At 43.9% G+C, this 20521-nt stretch overlaps 2 protein-coding genes across 2 annotated transcripts in view; both read right to left on the reverse strand.

Annotated features, from left to right (window-relative positions):
- Positions 1-5355, reverse strand: part of LOC120897330 (atrial natriuretic peptide receptor 1) — a 39572-nt gene extending 34217 nt beyond the window's left edge. Inside the window, exons 1-2 of the mRNA XM_040302143.1 lie at positions 4704-5355; positions 378-776 (exon numbers count right to left, since the gene is read on the reverse strand). Of these exons, the coding sequence (XP_040158077.1) occupies positions 378-776; positions 4704-5328 (1024 nt within the window). The 5' untranslated portion in view covers positions 5329-5355. The remainder of the gene's footprint in view (positions 1-377; positions 777-4703) is intronic.
- Positions 5356-5889: 534 nt separating this feature from the next.
- LOC120897350 (atrial natriuretic peptide receptor 3) overlaps positions 5890-20521 on the reverse strand; it is a 52921-nt gene continuing 38289 nt past the window's right edge. The window contains exon 6 of the mRNA XM_040302186.1: positions 5890-5988. Within this exon, the coding sequence (XP_040158120.1) occupies positions 5984-5988 (5 nt within the window). The 3' untranslated portion in view covers positions 5890-5983. The remainder of the gene's footprint in view (positions 5989-20521) is intronic.

The raw sequence follows: 20521 nt of genomic DNA on the forward strand, positions 1-20521 counted from the left end.
CACTTAACAGACCTATATCACAGTTACATTTTTAAAATGCAATTACTGAAAGAGATCCTTGTTTTTTTTGCAAATAGAATCAACAATGCCCCATCCAACCGTCCAACAGTGTCTACCCTTGAGACAGCTTAGGGAGCAAGGCTGTAAGAACGATGATGAAAGTGTGATAAGGTCATCCGGTCAGTGGGTGATTAATGCAAACTACAGCTCATCCACGCATAAAGGAACAAACAGCACAAAAAAAAATCAGAACAGAAGAAAACAAAACCGAAAACAAACCAATCAAAACCAGGGCACCGGTGCACTACTACCGCGCACCTGGGCAGCGGATGTACCGAGAGCGTTTACTGCTACACGAACGAAATTGCAATACTTACTTCTTGCCCGCTTCTTGATATTACGCAGCAGTCGAAGGTAATCGGCATACTTGGCCGTCTCCTCGTCGAAGGTTCCGGGCGATGTTTCGTTGCCGCCGATCGCCCGGTTGATGGAGGTGATCGCCATCGAGCAGTCGGTGAAGCCGCGCCCGGACTTTTCGTCAAACTCATGGTACAGGTACGCCTGGATCGTCCAGTTGTAGTGCCGGTGAATTTCGCGCATCATCAGCCCGAACGCGTGGTAGTTGCCCATCATGCGCGTCAGCGTCCGGTAGTGGGGCGCTTTGAGCGTGAACGCTTCGGTCAGCCCGCCGGACGTGATTAGCGGGATGCCCCAGACGGAGCTGTAGCGGGCGATCGGTGCAATCACGTAGTCGCAGATCGGACCAAAGAACACATCTGCAGGGTTGTCCGCGGGTGTTTTTCGTTTGGCAAAGCGTAAGAAAGAGCGTAGGAAGGAACAGAGGTTGTTGTTGTTGAGATTTGGGAAGAAATGTTGCCTATGAACGCTGCTGCTGTGACAGAACGGGACGGGAAGTTCTCGGAATCAAATCGATGGTAGCATAAACAACATTACCGCACCACGGTGGGAAAGGACACCTACATTATCAATAGCACCAGCACCCTTCCGCCGCACCCTCTCCCTCTTACATGTCAAGGTTAACTCTGCACACTCGTTACGTATGCAAGCGATCGCAAATTATCGTGCCGAGGTGGAATTTCATGGACTTTCAGAAAGAGCACGCTGTTCTTCCAGTTTGGCCTAGCAGGGTTGACCCTGAGACGCGCGAGGAATGGGTCATAAATAGGACAAAAATAGCACGATCGCGTAAATTGTGTGGGTTCACCTTCGATTTTTCATCGCGCGACAAGAATAGATCCGATTCAGTGCTAAGGGACAATTTAAAAAACAGGCCCTTAATTGAGCCGATTATTATAGAAGTTCATGGGGTTTGCTAAGCGATAGCATCACCGCTTAACTTCACAACCCAAAACGGACGAACCAAAGTGGACATGTAAATGGAAGGTCCAGCTGAAGGACACCTCCACCTGCATTTGTCGCTGTTGCCCGGCATCAGACAGTCCCGCGGGATTGTTCGTCCCAATTACCCAAAGCCCAAAGATGGCAGTCGGCAACAGACTGGACTTAAGAAAGTGTGGAATTTATGTGATGACAGCAACTAGGCGCTTAGTTGAGTAACGTAATTTATTTCAACTGCTCCAGAGAATGCTTTTTTTTTGTTGTGGAACGGTGTCCGTGATAAGTGAAGAGAATGCACCGCCAGTATGCCCGGTAAGGAAGTAAGTGTCTGTATCGGACGTGAAAGTGTGGAGAAAGTACGGACGTTGAGCCGATATCGAAGGCCAGGAACAACACAATGGCTCACAAAGATGAACTCCAAAGCGTGCAATCGCATATCCTTCTCGCTTCTCGCGATAGTGTGGAAAGTAAGTAGTGTTTCTTTTGTTTTTTTGTTTGTTTGCTTATTTTTGGGAAAGGACACCCATGCGAGCTTTTAATTTACTGCCTCGTTTTCTTTCTCCATCCATTGGGTAACGAAAGGCAAACTAGAGCTAATAGCTGTGTGAAGCTGCACTCGATCTTCACCGAAATGGAGTAAAGCCGAATCGCAATCTACATCTACCACCGTTCAAAAACAGACACGGAAACAAGAGCGAACCCCGCAAACGATACAGTTGGTTTGGTTCTTTGCCATTACTGTCGTCGTACGGAGGGGCGAAAGGCAGAAAAAGGATCACCCAATTAATGAACCATGCAAGAGAGTAACCTTTACAAAAAACGTAAGCAAAGGAGGAGCAAGACGATTCGAATGGAGGAAAGAAAAAACACACACACAAAACGACACAAGTGCCACAAGCATCCTTTCTACAAAGTAACGACTTCCACCGCTCTCAGATTCTTGCTTCTGCTGCCTGCCTGTGTACATGCACAGTCCGTGAAGCGGTGGCTAAAAGGCCAAGGGAAGTTCACTTTCGCAAGTGGTTTCTTATCTTCTGCTCGTGTGTGTAACTGTGTGAGTGTGTGTCTGTGTGTGGGAAGAAAGTAAAAGTAAGGGTAGTTGACAATTTTTGCTACCGGAAAAAAACGGACCGCTTGTTAGCGCGATTTGAAGCCGTTCAATTACACTGCCAATTCTGAATCTCTCTCGTGGGTAATTAAGTTGAACTATGGAGCTATTTAAATTAATGGAACCTGAGTGCGGGTTCTTTTTTCTCTTTTGCATCGATTAAAACTACTATCGCTTCCGTGCCAGAAGATGGAGAGTTAAAGTGTAGAAAAGTAGAAAAGGAAAGATTATTAATGTTACAAAGCGTTGTATACGAAGAGCCCTTCAGAAAAGCTGGACCAAATTTCGCGTCATGGAAATGTCTTCAAATATCAACAACCGAGCAAATGGGTTTGTACGCAAGAGCAAGAAAGAGAGCAAAGGAAAGAAAGCAACACCATACCAAAAGGTTCAGATGCATGCGAGTTGGCCTTTCGTAACTTAACCTTCCGGCCGTCTGTCACCTTTCACTTTCGCCACCCTCGAGACGCAACGCTGGCAGGCGGGCAGTACACGGAGCATGACACCACCGCGAGCGCGCTCGGTGCACGACCTGTTGTGCCCGTTTTAAGAGACGGTGGTTCCTTTAACCCGACCGGTACCAGGTGAGGGGGAGAGGGAAGGTTTTTTTTTTCGGTTGGAAATCTGGTTGCCAGTGTGCGGTGTTGGGGCGCATCCAAACCGTTGCGATGTTGTTTGGATGTTGCCGGCGAGGCGAACGAGGGTCACCACCACTCTGCGCAACAGCTGAGCTGTGTTGTGTGCTGTGCGCTGGCCGAGAACAGGGTCTGGCAGGCGTGTGGGTGTGTGTTTTCCGATGGGGTCGCGTGTTGGGAATAAAAATAAAACCTACGAATATCTGGCAAGAAGAGGAAACTGGTGGAAAAGGGATATTATTATTATGACCGCGTCAACAACATATCGATACACTCCGCGAGAATGTTCAATATACTAAGGTGTCATAAATTAGGTGAACTCAAATGGGGAGTACCTTAAAATTGCGTCCTCTGCTATACGAACCGCTTTTGTTAAAGAAGCAAACTTAGTTCATGGACGAACAAATTCTACCACACTCCAACATTGGCCATAATAAATTGAACAGCCTTGGAGCAGGAAAAACGAAAATCCGCCCCCGAAATGATTGAAGGTCATTTGAGCCGCCTCTCAAGAAACGGCGAAGCTATTTGTCAGAAAGGGATTTTTGGAGGGTTTGCTGACAAATCACCGGCCATGTTGCTGCACGTGCCCCTCCTGGGGCGTGGGGAACTCATCTGGAGCTCGCCCTTCTCCAAATCTCAAGCCAGGCAGCACCTTACGGGCATGATCCATCAAAGCGCGGAGGAAAGGGGAGAATAAAAAAAACAAAACATTCCAAATGATCAGAAACAAGTCGCTGAGATCTGTCAAACGGAGCCGAACGTTTGATTTATTGCAAATCAATTGTCAAACCGTTTGCCGAGTGAATAATATGCCTAGAAGCGGTGGCTGTCAAGTTTTGCTTCAATTTGTGCTATTTGGACGATAGATTTGTGATGTTGTAGATTAGGAGGCTTACAAGATACTGCCGCACAGAAACCAAAACAACGCGGTTGTAGCGCCGGATAAGGAAACCAAAACAACACAGTGGCAGCGGTGGACACAACTCACGGGCAGAGTCGTTATGTTTTTCGATTGACATGTTAATTTTAGAATAATGTCTGATTTAAATTATGCCGCATTAATCAACGTACGCAGAGCCGTTCAAAATAGGTTGGTTTGTCATGAGCAGAACACGACGACAGAGTAGGAAGTTGTTTAACAAACATAATGCCTTTCCCTCGGGTAACTCGGGTGTTTCATGTCGTCTATTGGCAGGACACGAGTAGAAATATTTGGTGTGGGCCCTATCGGAGATTTCCGAGCTGAGGTGAGATTACATGCTTATTATACAACCATTCGTCTCTAGCTAGATCATTAAATTAATGCTCCAGGATAAAGCGATTACTTGAAAGGTAGAGAGCACCAATTAGACTTCCATTGTTAAGATACGGTAACATTAGAAATCATATTCCGGTCGAAATCCCTTAAGGCAATTGGAAGTCATTTTAATTACTCTGAAAGGAAGCTACGATTCATAACCAAGCGTTCATCCCACTCCATTCCCATTCGATTTGATTCCTGAACTTCCGTTGCTATCATCCACGTTCCGTCAAACAATAAAGCGCCACTGGGCGTACGGGTCACCGGAACCCCTTAAAGCGACACACGTTAACATCACCTGGTTTACGCTTGAGAAATATATCGAACGCTCCCAGTGCGCCGTACGTCGACGAACACTGCGTATCCCGGTAGTCGATTTCGATGCGCAAGTTCTGTAGCAAGCCACCGGGTGCCGTCACCACGCGCGTGGCCATCTCGATCACCGGCAGCACCGTGGACAGGATGCGTATGTCACGGTTTTTGCTCGGCTTTTTCGGCAGCAGTATGGCAAACTTGACGTAGCTACCCTGCGTATCGTCGGCGATCCTGGGGTGTTGATTCACAACGCCAGTATTTGCTCGTACATGATCGCAGCCATCGTCGTACGGAGCCTCGCCGACAGTGTCACGTGATGATCGGTTCACAAAGTGGTTGCCATCGCTTGGTGCTGTCACGGTGACAGCTGCCAATGGTGACGGATCACTCGGGTGACTACTATTACTGCCATTATCACTAGAGAGCAGATGATAGTTGGTGCTATTGCGCGTTGCAAGCTGCGCCGCCACCGTGCCACTGTCGATCGATCCGTACACGAGCGATGTCCGTTCATGCCCCGGTACGGATGAAGCGAGTACGTAGAGCAATAGTGTCACACAACACCGCACCACAGCACGGCCCCAATCATCGTTCGCACGGGCCGACATGCTAGTGGTGAGGATACACACTACACCGCACACTACCGATTTATGCTTTGCACACACACGGTTTCACACGGCTGCACCATCCACACAGCATTACCGGTAAAATTAACCGCACACCATCATCGTCACGGGGTTCTGGGGTGGTGGCGTAGGAACTGATTACCACCTTTTTTTTCTTCTTGGCGCTCAAACACTCACACACACTTTACCACATTCTGGTCACACCATCCACCCAGTATCACTTACAAACACACCACAGTGACACATTGCACACACATTTATCAAAACCTCATTATTATTTACATCGATATGACCGCACCATTACGGTTGGTGGGTAAAAACTATTTTCCGCCCTTTATTTTTTTTACACCACTCAATGTATCGAACCAATTCGCTGCGCTCGGAAACACGGTTCAACACTACCACAGTACACTCCCGGATGTTTTGCACTTGCAAAGGCGAGCTGTTTATACTGTACGCTTCACTGATTCACCACGACCAGACATCTGCTTCACGATCTATTTCAACCCTTTTCGGCCGCTTGTCAGCCTGGGGCAAAGGGGGGAAACTGTTCTGATATCACCAGCCTGTCATTAACATTTGCGTGACGTTTGCACCGCTTCTCCTCCGGTGTGATGCGCTGATGCTCGATATACTCCTATCCTGGGCAGAGAAATAATACGATTATGGAAAAGTGGTTCGCGCTCATGCCGGCGCACCGAAATGGTCTATCGAATTTTACGATCGGTTATGGTTCGGTGATGTTACGGCGGGATGTTTGGTAGATGTGCCTTTGCTTTTTTTCATTTTAATCGACCTCGTTTTGCCATTCCCGAACTGTTGTACACAAGCGAACGATGTCGATGAAGCTGTGTTACGCGTGGGGAAGTTGGCCATCTGAAGCACTTATCAAACGGCACAGCGTGGGTTAGACGCGAGGGATGTGTGAGAGAGTACTGGTGTTGACACTATACTAAGAAGAGGATACATTTGTGGGGGAAAGCTTTCACTTCAACCTAACAACCAACGAGAGACGTCTCTGAGCGATAAAGGATATTAAAACGCAGTTGTGTTTAGTTGGAATTTGGCGGTATTTCGAGTGGTTGATTGAACACGAGCCACAAGATAAACGATCGATAAAGCTTTGGTCTTATGAGATACATAATGACGAGACCTTCTATGGTGGTCATTATCGGGTAAGGTTCGCTTGAAAAAATGTATTCTAAAATCGCAATTGATTTGTGGTATCATTAACTATTTCAAAACGTCATTTAAAATGCTATTAATTACAACTGAAAATGTCAAATGGTGTAGCATAATTATGCTGCTCATCTATTTAAAATAGGTCTATTTTTGTGTGCAAATCTTGAAACCCAAAAAAAGCCTCCGTACCAGAATAGAGCTGTCAGTCGCATCGTAAGGTCTCATCAATAGATCAGTCAGAGAGCAACGCTGAAATGAAACAATCCTTCATTCACAGCGCTGCTCGTCAATTTCCCTCTTGCTTTAAACCAATTTGTGCCAAACTCCTGGCATGAATAGCCAGCCGTCTGCCTCACCATCACAATTTCATGATGAGAGGTGAAAATAATTTCGTAACACTTTGACTGATTGCTCCGCCAGCAACAGGCGATGCGAGGTCACAAAGTACGGTTTTATCGTAAACTTGATCCGTTGAAAAATTGAACACACAAAAAAATTAAACCGGCGTGCGAACCACTCATTTGCAAACGACAGTTGCTTAATTGAAACCGTTCGCCAGCCAGCAGCCAGCCAGCCAACCCGCTGTTACGGCGGCTGCTGTGTCCCTTTCGCCGTGGCTAATGCTGATGGCAATTATGTGTGTGCGTGTGTGCTTTTTTATGTTTTGTTTTGAATTTTGGTTCGCTGCCGCTTCTTGTTTTTTTTCAGATTTCACCTGAGTGCAGGTTGGAGGATTTTAAAATTTACTCGATTACTCAACCTGTTAAGTGAGTTGATTTGTATGGGAAACGATGAATATTCACAGCGTGCGGTAATTTGTTAGGAGAATTTAAAATAATGTTGAGGCTATTGTAATGCAAGGAATAATTACTAAAGACGCCGGAAAGAATTCGATCTTTCTTTTCGAAAACAATTCCATTCCATTAAACCGATCGAAAGTATGCTCGACTATTTTAGGCATTTTTAATTAATGGCTCAAGTAAAGCGACGTCGCAACGAATTAAGTTTAAGCGTTCGTTCTATAGCAGTAGCAGCAGCACCAGCAGAGGCCAAAACACGATCCAAGATTTAATCAAGCGAGAGGCTGTCAAAAGAATGTTTCAAACATTTTCATTCGACCTCATTTATCAGAAAATAGTCTTAGTAAAAGTGTTTTTTTCCACTCCATCTTTCTTCACTATTACCTCTCAAATGACCATGGCAGCAAATGGGTACCATTTTTTGCGTTCTTGTTGGGGTGTTTTTGTCATTCGATGAGTTGGTGTGCACTGAATAATGATGTCCATCAATCAGAAACACTCAATCGAATGATGTTTCTTTGTGCTATGATTCAATCCTTTTACTTCGGGGGAATCCTTTCTTTTCTAAGTTATGGACCCTCGAAATTGTCTAAAAAGTAGTACATTTCTTGTACGACAAAACTGTTTAAAGACATTTTTTGTGCACAGAAAACATGCTGATTTCCATTTTATTTGCGAATGTCTACTAAATTAAAAACCGAATCTTGGTTAAAAAGCGATCAGTTTTCAATATATTACTATAGCTCGGCACCTTTGGTGTTTGAAGGTAACGAATGATCATATTTTAGCAAAAGTGACCCCATATTTGGTAGTGCTTTCCGATGTCATCCAATTAAAGAAGCTTTTTGAATAAAATGCATCTCAAACATTGTCTGTTGGCACCGCGCCAACACTGCTGCCAGTAAAAAGCTAAAGGGCACCAAGGAAATTAAACAAATGGCAAATCTGGCCATTCCTATGCTGCTCATTTTTCTTGTTGCATTTTTTGTGTTATTATTATTTAGACACAGCAACGAAAGCGTCTTTTTTCTGCACACCAAAGCGACACTTTGAAAATTCCACTCTTTATTATAGATTCGGAATGATCCAGCAGTGTGCGACTGTTTTGTATTTTACGATCTCAAAAAGGTTAAAATGATTCGCAGGCAGCAACACGAGGTTTGTTTTTTTGTCTCTGTTGAGAATTTTATATTTATTTAGAGTTTTGTTTTTCATATGCAAAAATGACCTCCAGCTCTTTATTGCTATTGCATTGGGAGAAAGACAGTGTGTTTCCTGTATTATTTTTGCGTAGCTTTTATTTTAATTTTAAAACAAATTTCGGGGACAAGTCTGTTGCAGCAAACAATTAGACTTTAACAGTATTTTTTGTCCCATCCACAGCCGTTAAGAGGTTTAGTTTTAATCACTTCGGCTGAGGACTTTTGCTTTTTTACCCTTTGCAGTGCATATATTCAAGGAGATGCGTTTTGTTGATTAAATCTATGCTATCTACTCTTATTTTGCAGCATATTTGAGTGGTTCAGCGTACCAGTGTGAATAGTTATTAAAAGTTGTAATAAAAGGTATATAATTAGATCTTCTATGATGTCAACACCAATGCCTGAGCGAATAATACATATCAGCATTTTGAACCATTTTGTCGAATCATAGGAGATTTATTTATTTTTAATTTCTTCATTAATTTGCATTTGGAGGATAAAACTCTCTTGCATCCCCAATGTTCGTTCGGTTCGTGTCCGACCGGTTCAAACAGGAATATCCTGTTGTGGCACTATTGTGCAACCGTCTGCCGTGAATGTGTTGGTCTCCGAGTGGTAGCAGAGTGAGCGACACGTGCAGCCTTAAAAACCCTATAAAAAAGCACACACTTATATTCAAACATTCTTCACATAAAACCGAAAGCGTTTGTCCTTTATGAATTTGACACAGAAATTTGCACAGAACGATCTTGGTTTCACTTTCGGTTGAATGTTATAGGAAAAAAGTCATTGAAATTTCGAGGGTTCTCTGCTGTCTGTGTTTCGGCCGGGCTGGTAAGGGTGTTAGACAGACGAAATATTTGTTTTCCAAATTAATCATGGTCCAACGCGACGGGCCGAAGAGACAAAGATGACCCATCAGATAACATCGTTCGCACCGGGTCGGCTTTCGGGGGTACGAAGCTCCAAATCACCGGTACGGTTGTGTGTGTGTGTCTGTGCGACTGATCTTCCACAAAACCATATGATGGTCGTGGCAGCGAGCAAAGACAAAAGTTGTCGCACTGCTTCGCCAACAAAACTTCCACCTTCGGCCGTGCTTGTCCATCCGAAAATCAGCATACTAATGACCGCGATAATCTGCGTTCACCTATGTAACGTTTCGCGTCCCTCGTCCCACCGATCGCCTTTGACACCGGTGCACGAGTGGACGTGGACGACCGATCTTATCGGAGTGGTACGAACGGACACTACAAATGGCACCGAGGAGCCGTTTTCGCTCACCACGAACAAACGAACCACCGCCGATTTGAAGAATTGCATGCTTGGCCATATCGCCACTGCCAGCCATATCGCCACTCTTCCGTGCGTACATGCCGGTTTCTATTGCACGGAACTGGAGCTATAAATTGGCATCTAGAGACACTATTAATAGGGAAAACAAGTTTGCAAAAAAAAAAGCTCCCGATGATGGAGAGCTGATGAATAACGCATCAGCACAACCAATCCGGACGAAGGTGTACGCTGTCGGCCGGCCACAGGACCTACACGGATGTCACCACCCGTGAACCGCTGACATTTACCTGGTGCTTTGTTTTCGATGCTATCGTGGCATATCGGTCAGGTAGGACAAGCTGCGGCAGAAGATTCGCAAAGAAGCTGCGCGGTGGTAGGAAAGTCGCTCGGATCTTCCGGAACGGCGCGAATGGGTCCGACGGTGAAGTAATAAAGACCATTAGGATAAATTATGTGCTCGATAATTGATTTTTTGTTTGGCCTTTTGGGGGAAGAGTAAAATGAAGCGATTATGATGTTTAAATTCATTTTTAATTTAATTGATTCGTTGAAAGCTTTAGTGGAGCACCAGCACCGACCAAGTGATTTCAACTCATTAAATTCGGTTTGTATTAGTTTTTAATAGCAGTATCTCTCATTGAATAGCAGAAAACCCTCACGGCACACACGATCGTTGGTTTGGATTGGTTTTAAAATATGTTTGGCGTATTTTTGGCTATTTTTAGTTCCCCTTGTTAAGTGTTGTATTAATTAGAATTGAAAGATAAGATCCGCAGCGGTTTGTGAAACCACAGATAAAAGCTATTTTGAATAGAAACTTTAGACTTTGGTAGTTTTAAAAATACGCAACCAGTGAGACAATATTTTTAGCACAGCTCCTCACTGTAATTTGCATAAAATTTACACAAATTTGCAAATCTGGCCAGAGATGTATCATCCTGCCGGGACGTTTTGTGGAAGAATAAAGCATCCTAGTTATACCTTCTGTCCATGCAGAATAAAACAAAGACAAGGAAGGTGAAACCAACCCTTCTTCTGTCTACACTGCACGATCAGGCCCCGCGGGGAGGTGATGATCACGATCGCTAAAAATTGGCTAATTAACGCACCAGCCGTAAGTGAGCCGTGGGAAACGTTGTTTGGCTGTGATGTTATTGTATCATTTTTGGCATTTAATCCGCAGAGCCTACGGACGATTCGTTTTGTTCGCTTTCGCACAAAGTGGACAACAATTACCATCGCGAGCGTGTTCCTGGGATGGTGCTCGCGTATTTTCCTAAGCGATTTAATTAACTGTTTGCTGAGTGTGTGCAGGCCGCCGTACGCCCGGCCGTCCGCCCCGTGTGGAATGTGTAAATTTAATAATCATCAGTTGCAGTTGCTTCAATCAACCGTGCCTCACGGTGGATGGGTGGGGGCACGGCCGGGCAGGTTTCATCCACCGAGGTGCATTACAAACCTGCACCAACTCGCCCCCACGTCCGGTCTCACGTGTGCCGGGGCGTTTTCACGCGGTCCCTTCAGCACGATTGTCGCTTACGGTCTGAAATGAGTGGCACGCGTTTATGTAAATGTCGCACCAGAACATGACTGTGATCGCGCGAAATAGTATTCCGCTTCGGGGCCAGATTCCCTAACGACTCTGGATGGGGCTTTACGTGTGGCACTTTTTTTTCTTCTTTTTGTTTTTGTGTGTGTGTGAGTGTATCTCTCTGTTAGTTGCACTCGTCAGTCTTTACCATCGTCATTTCATTCCGTTCGTTAGCGTCGGCCACAATCTGCACGTTGGCAATTTGTCGGGCGTTGTAAACGCAACACTCTACATTTACAGTGGGCTGTTTGATGCCGAGGACATGAAAACCAAAAATACGGCGAAAAAGATAACATGCCGGGTCACAAAAAGATCACTGTTGAGAGAGGTCTATAAAATTGCAGAAACGAAGATGTTAACGATGAATTTCGTGCGTCTCTCACAAGATGAATAAATAATAGGAAAAGTAACACGAAACACAAAACATTTATCACAAACTAAGCAAAGGTTTACAGAGAATGTTATCAGATAATATAACAAAACATTAAACCACCTTCCAAAGAAGTCGTGGAATAAGTATTTTTAGAAATCGTTTAGATATTTATAAGTATCTCAACAAGTGTATCGATCAAGAATGAAAGAAACTTTATCGAGGATAATAATCAGTTCATTGCCATCTCGAATAATGACTAATTTAGCACGAAATCTTTGGTTATGTTTCCGATACACTTAATTTAAAGCGAAATCCCTTCAGTACAACAGACCAATCAATGCTTCGTTGGCGCGTTGTAGTGCTTTAAAATCTTCCCCAAAGTACACGATTAAAACAATTCCCCACCTCAGCGGGGTTTGCTGATGCCGTCTGTTGCCGTCCTTAGTGCGCAAAGTCTTTAGTTCGTTTGAGTTGTTCGTTCGGGTGGTTTAGCAGAGCCATCGTCAGGCTGGACAGCGATACCGTCCAAGGAAATTTCCATAAACTTCCCATCGTCGTAAGACCACCTCCGCGCTAGAGACAATGTGTGTAAGCCGGGCCGGGCCGAATCCTGCCAATATGGTTTAAGCTCAGCATGATGTGTTTCGCCACTGATGACAGCCTTTTAGCGAGGGTCATAAAACTTTTGCAACCACCACCACACTACCGAGGGGTGGTAATCTTCTCAAGGCACTGCGTCTCTTCTGGAGAACAGTTTATGAGGATTTCGTTTTGTGTACTTCTGGTCGCCGCTTGTTGATGTTGCTTCTGCTGCTTCTGATGGCTACATCTCAAAACGTCTTCGAGTGCCTATTTGCGGCGGTGCTTTTGGATACCGGTCTTCATTCTATCCTCCCCCCAGTCCCATTCTGGGCGTTCCGGTCCCGGAACTCGCGCCTTACTTTTCGCCTGCCGCGTACGTTTCCTTGGCAGTGTGCGCGAGAAAATTGAACCGCTTGGAAGCACGTGACGGACAACGTTTAAATACCGCGCACACACTGTTTAGACAGCTGCACTGTGTATACGGGTGGCATGCAAATGCTAAGCAAATGTGCGAGACCCCTTTGTGTATGTGTATGTAGGAGACGAGGGGTTGCGAAATTTAATGATAAGCGCACATAGTCAACGCGTGAATAGTGAAAGCCCTACCAAAAGCACCCATCATCGCTCAAAATCGTTTCACAAAACCATTTATTTGGCACTTTCTGGGTGTTGTCAATTAGCGTTATTCGTGTTATGTGAAGTGTGAAAAGCAGTTAGCGAAACCACTTCAGTGATTAATTGAAAATAAACGTGAATCAAACCAGTTTTAACATCTTTAATCGCACAATTTTAATGTAATGAAACTGAGAACGGGACAAACATTTGTATTACAAATTTCAAACCAATGCACGCACGGCGAAATGTGTCAAGCATTTCTCGCTCAGGAATAGGTGTCGTAAAGCAACATACCTCGGCACATACAATACCTTACCTCTTCGGCATTATGGAATGGTGGCGAGATGAAATACACCATCTCCACCAGATGGAACCGTCATCACAACCAACCGTAATGCATTCCAATGCGCCCGGCGAGACGAGATTGAATGTGAAGCTCGGTGGTTCGATTTTTCCGCTACATTTACTCCGTCCTCTGTTCAAGGAAGATGCATTCCTTGAAACGTTCCGAGTGAAATCTCACCCCTTTGCATGTGACGTGATGTGGAGAGAACATAACATGGGCAGAAAGTCAATGCAAAGATGCCATTGCTCGGCACTGCACGATTGGAAAAGCATATCAATCCACATCCAGCTCAAACTAGCATTTCGATTAAATCCTTTTGAAAATGATTTCACTTTGATGGCGGGGCGTGAAAATTATGCCCAACCCCCCGTTGAACATTGACAGGATATTAAATAAGTAGAGAAAGGAGTTCAGTGCAGCGGACAGGGGTTTGATCGAAATTGCTTTCATCTCACCGCTCGGGATGCCTGTGACGGACGGTTCGATGAACTCTCACCTCCCAGTAATCGTCATTAATTATGATATAAATTAAATAGCTAAAATTACGCCGAGAATTAGGATTGCTGTTCGGTAGGGGCGTGTTTTGCTCGACGGTTCTCAGAAAGATTTCTGCAGAAAAATGAGAAATTATTTGACGGAAGGAAATGGTAGGAGTGCAAAAAAAAAAAAGAAAGAAGCGAACAATCCGGATGTTTCTTTTTGCACTGAAAATATAACTCAATCCCAAGGCGATGACTTTTCCGCCGCTGTGAACTAATTGCACACGCCCGAAGATTCCCGGTATTATTCCTCAACATCAAAAGCGAAGGCACAGTACAACATCGCGGGCGGATCTTCTTTTTAGCAAAACGAAAAGAGTCGACCGTATCTGCGGTAAACCGCACAGCATAGGTCGGTTTTTCCTCCTGCTCAGCAACATTATTTCCACTGTAAAACGGTACCTGGAAAGAAAGCATTGTGCTAACCACAACACGACATTGCAGGCAGTGCATTAGCAGCTTGTTGTCGGGTCGGGTCGTAATGAAATGTGAGATTTCATCTTGAATTGAATGGAGCCGTGGATGGTGGATTGAAATATTGCCCCGTAGTGGCATAAATCTTGCAATCTCTATTTGTCGTTGATTTGTCTACACGAACAAGCATTTAGCAGTGAATTCTTTATTCCATGTAATTAAAGTCGTGCGCGACTTACACCACACCGACTCGCTCCCGGACTAAGTCAGTCCCGATGATGAATGGGGACAATAATCATAACCCCATGCAATCGCACAGTCGATCAAACTCAATGAACATGCATCAATGTGTCAGATGGTTCTCGCCATTTTCTCGCCTGCCTTTTTTGCAGCGCAACAATGTAGCTGCCCATGTGAGGTGGTACCAGGGCTTTGCTTAGCTCCCGTAACGTCGATTGTGTTTACCGCAGAAGTATCTGTCAATAAATCACCAGCCGTTTTGCTCGACACGTTCCATGTTCCGGCGCATGCATTGTGGGGTGGCAAAAAAAAAAAGAAGAAGAAACAAATGCAATTTATCGAGTCACATATCGATGCTGTCGATAGAGAGAGAGAGAGGGGGGAGAAGCGGCTTAATGAAAGCCTTTTGCCCATACCTTTATGTGCTCGGTGAACAATTTAATTTGTTTGCACGTTGAGCATAGGGGGATCGTGACAGTAGGCGGATGAATGCTGAGCAAAAAAAGAAGCAATATATTGTAACAAATCGTCTATTAGTCGACACACACACACACTAGTCGTCGTCGTGCACCCATAGACAATGAGCATCACACATGTGTGTCCGGCATTGTGGCAGGTGCAATGGACCGGAACGAATTTGAACGTGCTGACACGTGGAAAGGGCGCAACGGTTATACGCGCAAATGCAAATGCAATGCGACGGTGTTGCCCTGTGCCTGTGGATACCGTCGGCTGCGCATCTAGCTCGATGCTAATCGTGACGATGACGATGGTGGTACAATGTTGTTATGGGCCGATGAAGCTTGTGTTAATTATGGACAATTAATTATGCACGATTTATGCTCGCAGATTATGTCCACCTGTCCGGTTTGCGTATTGTTTGTGAACTGATTTTAATTAGCACCCATTGACGATAATTGACTGGTAGGCGCGTGAAGTAGCTAGTTAACAGATGGAGTGAGTTAGGAAGGTTGCTTATACAAATATAAGAATAAGTACAGATAGTACAGTAAAGAATGCTTTTGAAAGGGCTTCAAACTACGAATTGAATAAGTAAAAATGAAGCATGAAACGTGGAGAATAAGGCCAAATCCGTAATAATGTTATTTAAATAAAGTAAATTTAAAACCAAAATGAACGCAGCCAAAAAACGTCAATGATTGAATAAACAACTGAAATCGTCCGAGTATTAATTGATACGTCGATTCGGTCAACCAACCGCATTTCCACCCATCCAGACGGGTTTACGGGTACAAAGAGAAAAAAAAACCCTTCAAAATAACTCACAAAAACCAACCACCAAACCAGAACGAGACGGTTTTACTCGCAACCATCGGAATCGGTTGGAAATCGGGTGTGTTTATTTATAATCGAGCAATTTTCTCGGCCAAATATCTAATTGCCTGCACTTCATGGCAATGTGTCGATCGTCGCGTACGATCAAATTTCTATGGTCGATATTAGACCGGGAACAGTGAGGGAAGGGGGAGCATTAAATTGGAAGAGCTGGAAGATGTGCAGCGATCAAGTTGAGAGGAAACCGATGTTCACAGTGCTCTATGTTTGTGTAAGCTGCACCATCGCAAGCAACTATTCGTGTGAATGAAAGAAAAAATGAAAGTAAAATCCTTCTTTTTTTGCTGCTGTGTCGCGCACACAGCATCATACATTTTTATAACGTTCCACCAATTTGTCCCACCAGATTGTAATGTTGGTCACATCCTTTCATACGAAAAGTGTAATAAATTAAAGCGCAAAGGACAAACACCACAAAATTGCCACCGGCGGTTACAAACACAAAACGTAGAACGATGAGCCTCGCAAGGAAGAATGATGAAAAATTCATCAGGAACAAATGTTAGAGACCTCGCTTCTTTCTTTTCCCCATCTACTCTCAAGGGTCTGCTTTATCTTAGCGAGCTGCCGCTGTGAAGTGAGCATGGATGGGTGGAATTCCACGGAGAATAATTAGAAGCAACTAGCAAATGGGTCGGTTGAGGGATGATATTTATTTTTGCTGGATTTTGACGTACGGATAATTAATGTTTTTTGCGTGTAGGAGGGGCAGCAGAAAAGATGATAGCGAACGCGGTGTATTGGACAGCAAAAATATGAATCTATTTGTTGTTACATTATTTGCCAACTTTGCCATAAATAACACAATTATCGGTAAGATTGTGAAGTGTAACAAAAAAGTAGTCCAAACCGTTTTTGACTCATTTATACACAGCAATATGTACACTACCCCTTCAAGCTAAAGTATGTGTTATAAAAGAGGCGACGTCTAGGTATCGAGAAAACGGTGAGATATTGTTTTGCATTATCTAAATGAACCTATAAAAACTAATAGCCCATACTCAGATGGATGTTTTAATCGGAAGAGCAGTAAACAAGTAGATAAATCAAAACACCAAGAAGTAATTAATATTCCATACTAAGAAATGAATCATACGAACAGTTCCTTGCAACTCTATCACACGCTGCGACTGCATGTTGTAAAAGGTGAGGGAACAATACATTGCTCACACAACCAGTTTCGCAACTGTCTGCCACGTGCAGGAGTGCGTCTAGTATTAGTAGTAGTAGTAGTAGTTCATAATTGATTCTTCCATAGACAGCGATGCATTTTGGTCGATGCATCTTTTCGTACCGCTTACACAGCCATACACAAACACATTAATAACGTTCCACTTCTTCTGCAGATCGAATGAAGCTGTGAAAAGGGCGAACGATCGTTCGGTGTGATGGATGACAGTATTGGATTACGTCGTTAGAGCTTCCTCCCTCCCTGGTGCATCATTCTATAGTTACTACCCTTTACCCTAGTACTACCGATTCCCATCAGAGTGTAAGCAGCGGCTCCGAAACCGCTGAAATGACTTGTCTTGGTAGATGTAGTATTGGATGGGCATGGATGTAAGAATCACGATAGCAGAAGTGAAACAGAAAATCGCGCTACAAGCTTTCCCTGACCATTCGCGTTCTCTTGGGAAAATGCAGCACCAGGGCACAGCTACCCTTTCACCAGCTTGTTTAATTTTGTTCCATGGTTATTTTGTTCGCTTGCTTTCCATTTCCACCAACTACCATTCGACGCACTGTTGTGGTGTGTGCCGCCCATGGATGCTTTTAATTAAACCAACAAACCAAACCATCCGCTTCGGTTCTTGCTGGATCAAACATTCGGCCCACTGTCGGATTACTTTCCACCGAGCGGGGTATAGGGTGCATTTTACAGCGAATTGGAGCGCACGTGCTTATTTGCCTGGGGAACGAGACAGGCTAGTTGAAAATAACGCCATGAGTCACGGCTGGCGGTGCAAGATGATGCTCCTAACGATGTCGTTCAAGATCAAGGTTACAGCGGCACTAGCGTGCGAGCGTGAAATGATCGGCCACTTTAATATCAATTATCGAGCTGCTGGTATATTGCACGACGCGGAGCCGCGTCTGATGGAGGTTATGATAAATTATCTACCGATCGCGAACAGTACAGACGGGAGGAAAACAGTGAAAAATAACCAAGTAAAAACAAATCTAAAAGGGAAAACAAAATAGACGGCACGATACGGTCACAGAATCAAAACATGTTAAAAATTATCATTTCACCATATGATGCCACCGGGAGTTTAATATCTTCTTTTTTTGGCTGAGCAGCAGCCACACGTTGCACACCTGGTGCGAGGAGATGGCCAAACAAAAACCGACAAGCAGCGTTGCAGGAGCTTCGATTTGGATAAACGTTTATGGTTAAACCCCTCACAGCGGGGACTTTTCTATTCTTATGCAAATCTGTCCAATTTAAACCGTCAGAAATAAAAGGTGTTGAAAATAGAATTTACAATTTTAGATCTCTGTTTGTTGTTTTGGTGTGTTGTTGTGCTTTTCTTCATGATCAGAAAACAATATCAATGAATGAACGGAGAAAGAAGCCACTCCGTACTGCACTCCTTGTCTGCTGGAAGGTTGAAAAACAGTTTTTTGTGTGGTGCTGGTATAGTTTTTATGTCCCTAATTTGGATAAGATTGAAATGCAAACCCGAATGCCCACCTTCATTCATATTTGAATTGAATTCATTAATATTTTTCGAATGTTTTATGATTAGTGATCTAACGAAGGAAACGATGCAAAAATGAGGGGAAAAAACTTGAAGAAAGAGGATTTTTTGCTTGTAAATAGGAGGGTATTTCACCACTTTTGAAATAAGTAATCTTTGAATGGCACTTTTACAATACAATGCAGCCTTGTAAGTAAATTTTAAAATAAAGAAATATAGCTAATCTCATTATATTGAAAAGGATGACATTTAAAGCATTTTGTTAATTGTGATAAATTGTGAAAAAACTATGTTTTAAATTCTGATCAAATAATTCATCCATTTCTAAAAGAAAAATCCTGTCTATTCACTACTTAAACTGCTAACTGATTTAATCAATTGAGCTGAAAAAACTTCTTTATTCCAAAACACCAGCCAACACAATTCGGTGTGTAGAGCAGCGTCGATGCTACTGTGTGCACTGTAGCCGTTATTTACATAACCTATTCCCGCACACCAGACACCGCAATGCTACACATATTGCAGGCGGTGCTCGTACAAATTGCAGTGTTTTACAAATTTGCAACTGATTTTCTTTCCTCGCAGTACCACCACCACACACGTTCTCTATGGGGGAGATGATCATCTGGTGCAGATCGTGTCAGCTGCATCATTAGTGATGTTCGGGTGTCAAAACTGGCGCGTCAAGGGCTTACTTTGTAAGCTCTGCCGCCGCTTAAGCTAGCCCCACAAACGGGTGTTGTGTATTAATGCTGCTTGTCAAAACAAGACATAGAGCGAGGAGGGAATCGGTGGGCAGAGAATAAAGATGATGGTTTCATTATTTTTACGGCCGATGCAATAGGATGCAAAAATATTCGCTTTCACGCGCTTGGGTTGCTGGTTTATTGGGAGTGATAGTTGAAAAGTCGCGCAAGACACATCTATCGATTTGATGACGAGTAACTTTAGTTAGTGTTATGTTTTGTAAGTTGTATTAAGGTACAGTAGTATAAAATTGATCAGTTGGTCCAGACAAGCTATATGATTCTTGTTTGTACCACTAGTATACACTTCATTGAAGCTGAGGCATTACTTTTGCATCGAGCATGTGGTGCAATTCATGCATCTAATTCCAGCTTTTCCCTTGTCCTTGCTATACTCTTCCTACCAGGAAACGGCAGATTGGTTTATTTATGAAGTGTACGTGTGTGTATTTACGTTTTCATCCTCTACACACTGCAACCTGTGCTCGAAATTAATTTTAAGAGGCTTTACTGGTGTTGTACATTTGCACTCGAAGGAGTTTATCGGAAAGACCGACGAGCAGTTTGTAGTACAGTTTCACAAACCGATTGCCAGACCAAGGGCTCCGATTGGCCCCAACAAACCCCGAGCCAAGCTATGAATGCAAACAAAGAGTGCAAAGCAAATACATCCACATCCACACATAAAAACGCACACACAACCGGAACGATCTAATACAGCTCCGTTTCATTATGATACAGCTGTGCACTTCTGGGCACATTGGCCGGATATTGAGCATCGTATTGTTTCTCCTCGGGTGTGTGTGTGTGTGCAGAAAATCCGCAGCGGGACTCTAGATTGAGAAGGGATTTGCCGAGTTGCGAGTACGACAACCATCAGCTGTGTGCACACACGTGCATGCATTTATCACACCCAGCAACAACCCTTCACACTCGCTGCTGCCAAACGCACCAATCATCTCCTTTCTAGGTGTGAATATTGCGTTAAGCTTGCACCGCAGCACGTGCATTACGAGCGTACGAGTGCATCGTACGAATAGCGTTTCAGCTGTACACACGAGAGAAATTGTTTCTCCTTCCGTCGGTATGCTTTGCGTGCAGTCTCAACTCCAAGGATATTGATATTGTGTTTTTTTTGGAAAACACAACGAAACAGTAGAACCATTAAGTTGTTTTGTACAGCGAAAATTT

Source organism: Anopheles arabiensis, chromosome 2 (genome assembly GCF_016920715.1).
Source record: "Anopheles arabiensis isolate DONGOLA chromosome 2, AaraD3, whole genome shotgun sequence".
NCBI classification, from domain to species: Eukaryota; Metazoa; Arthropoda; class Insecta; order Diptera; family Culicidae; genus Anopheles; species Anopheles arabiensis.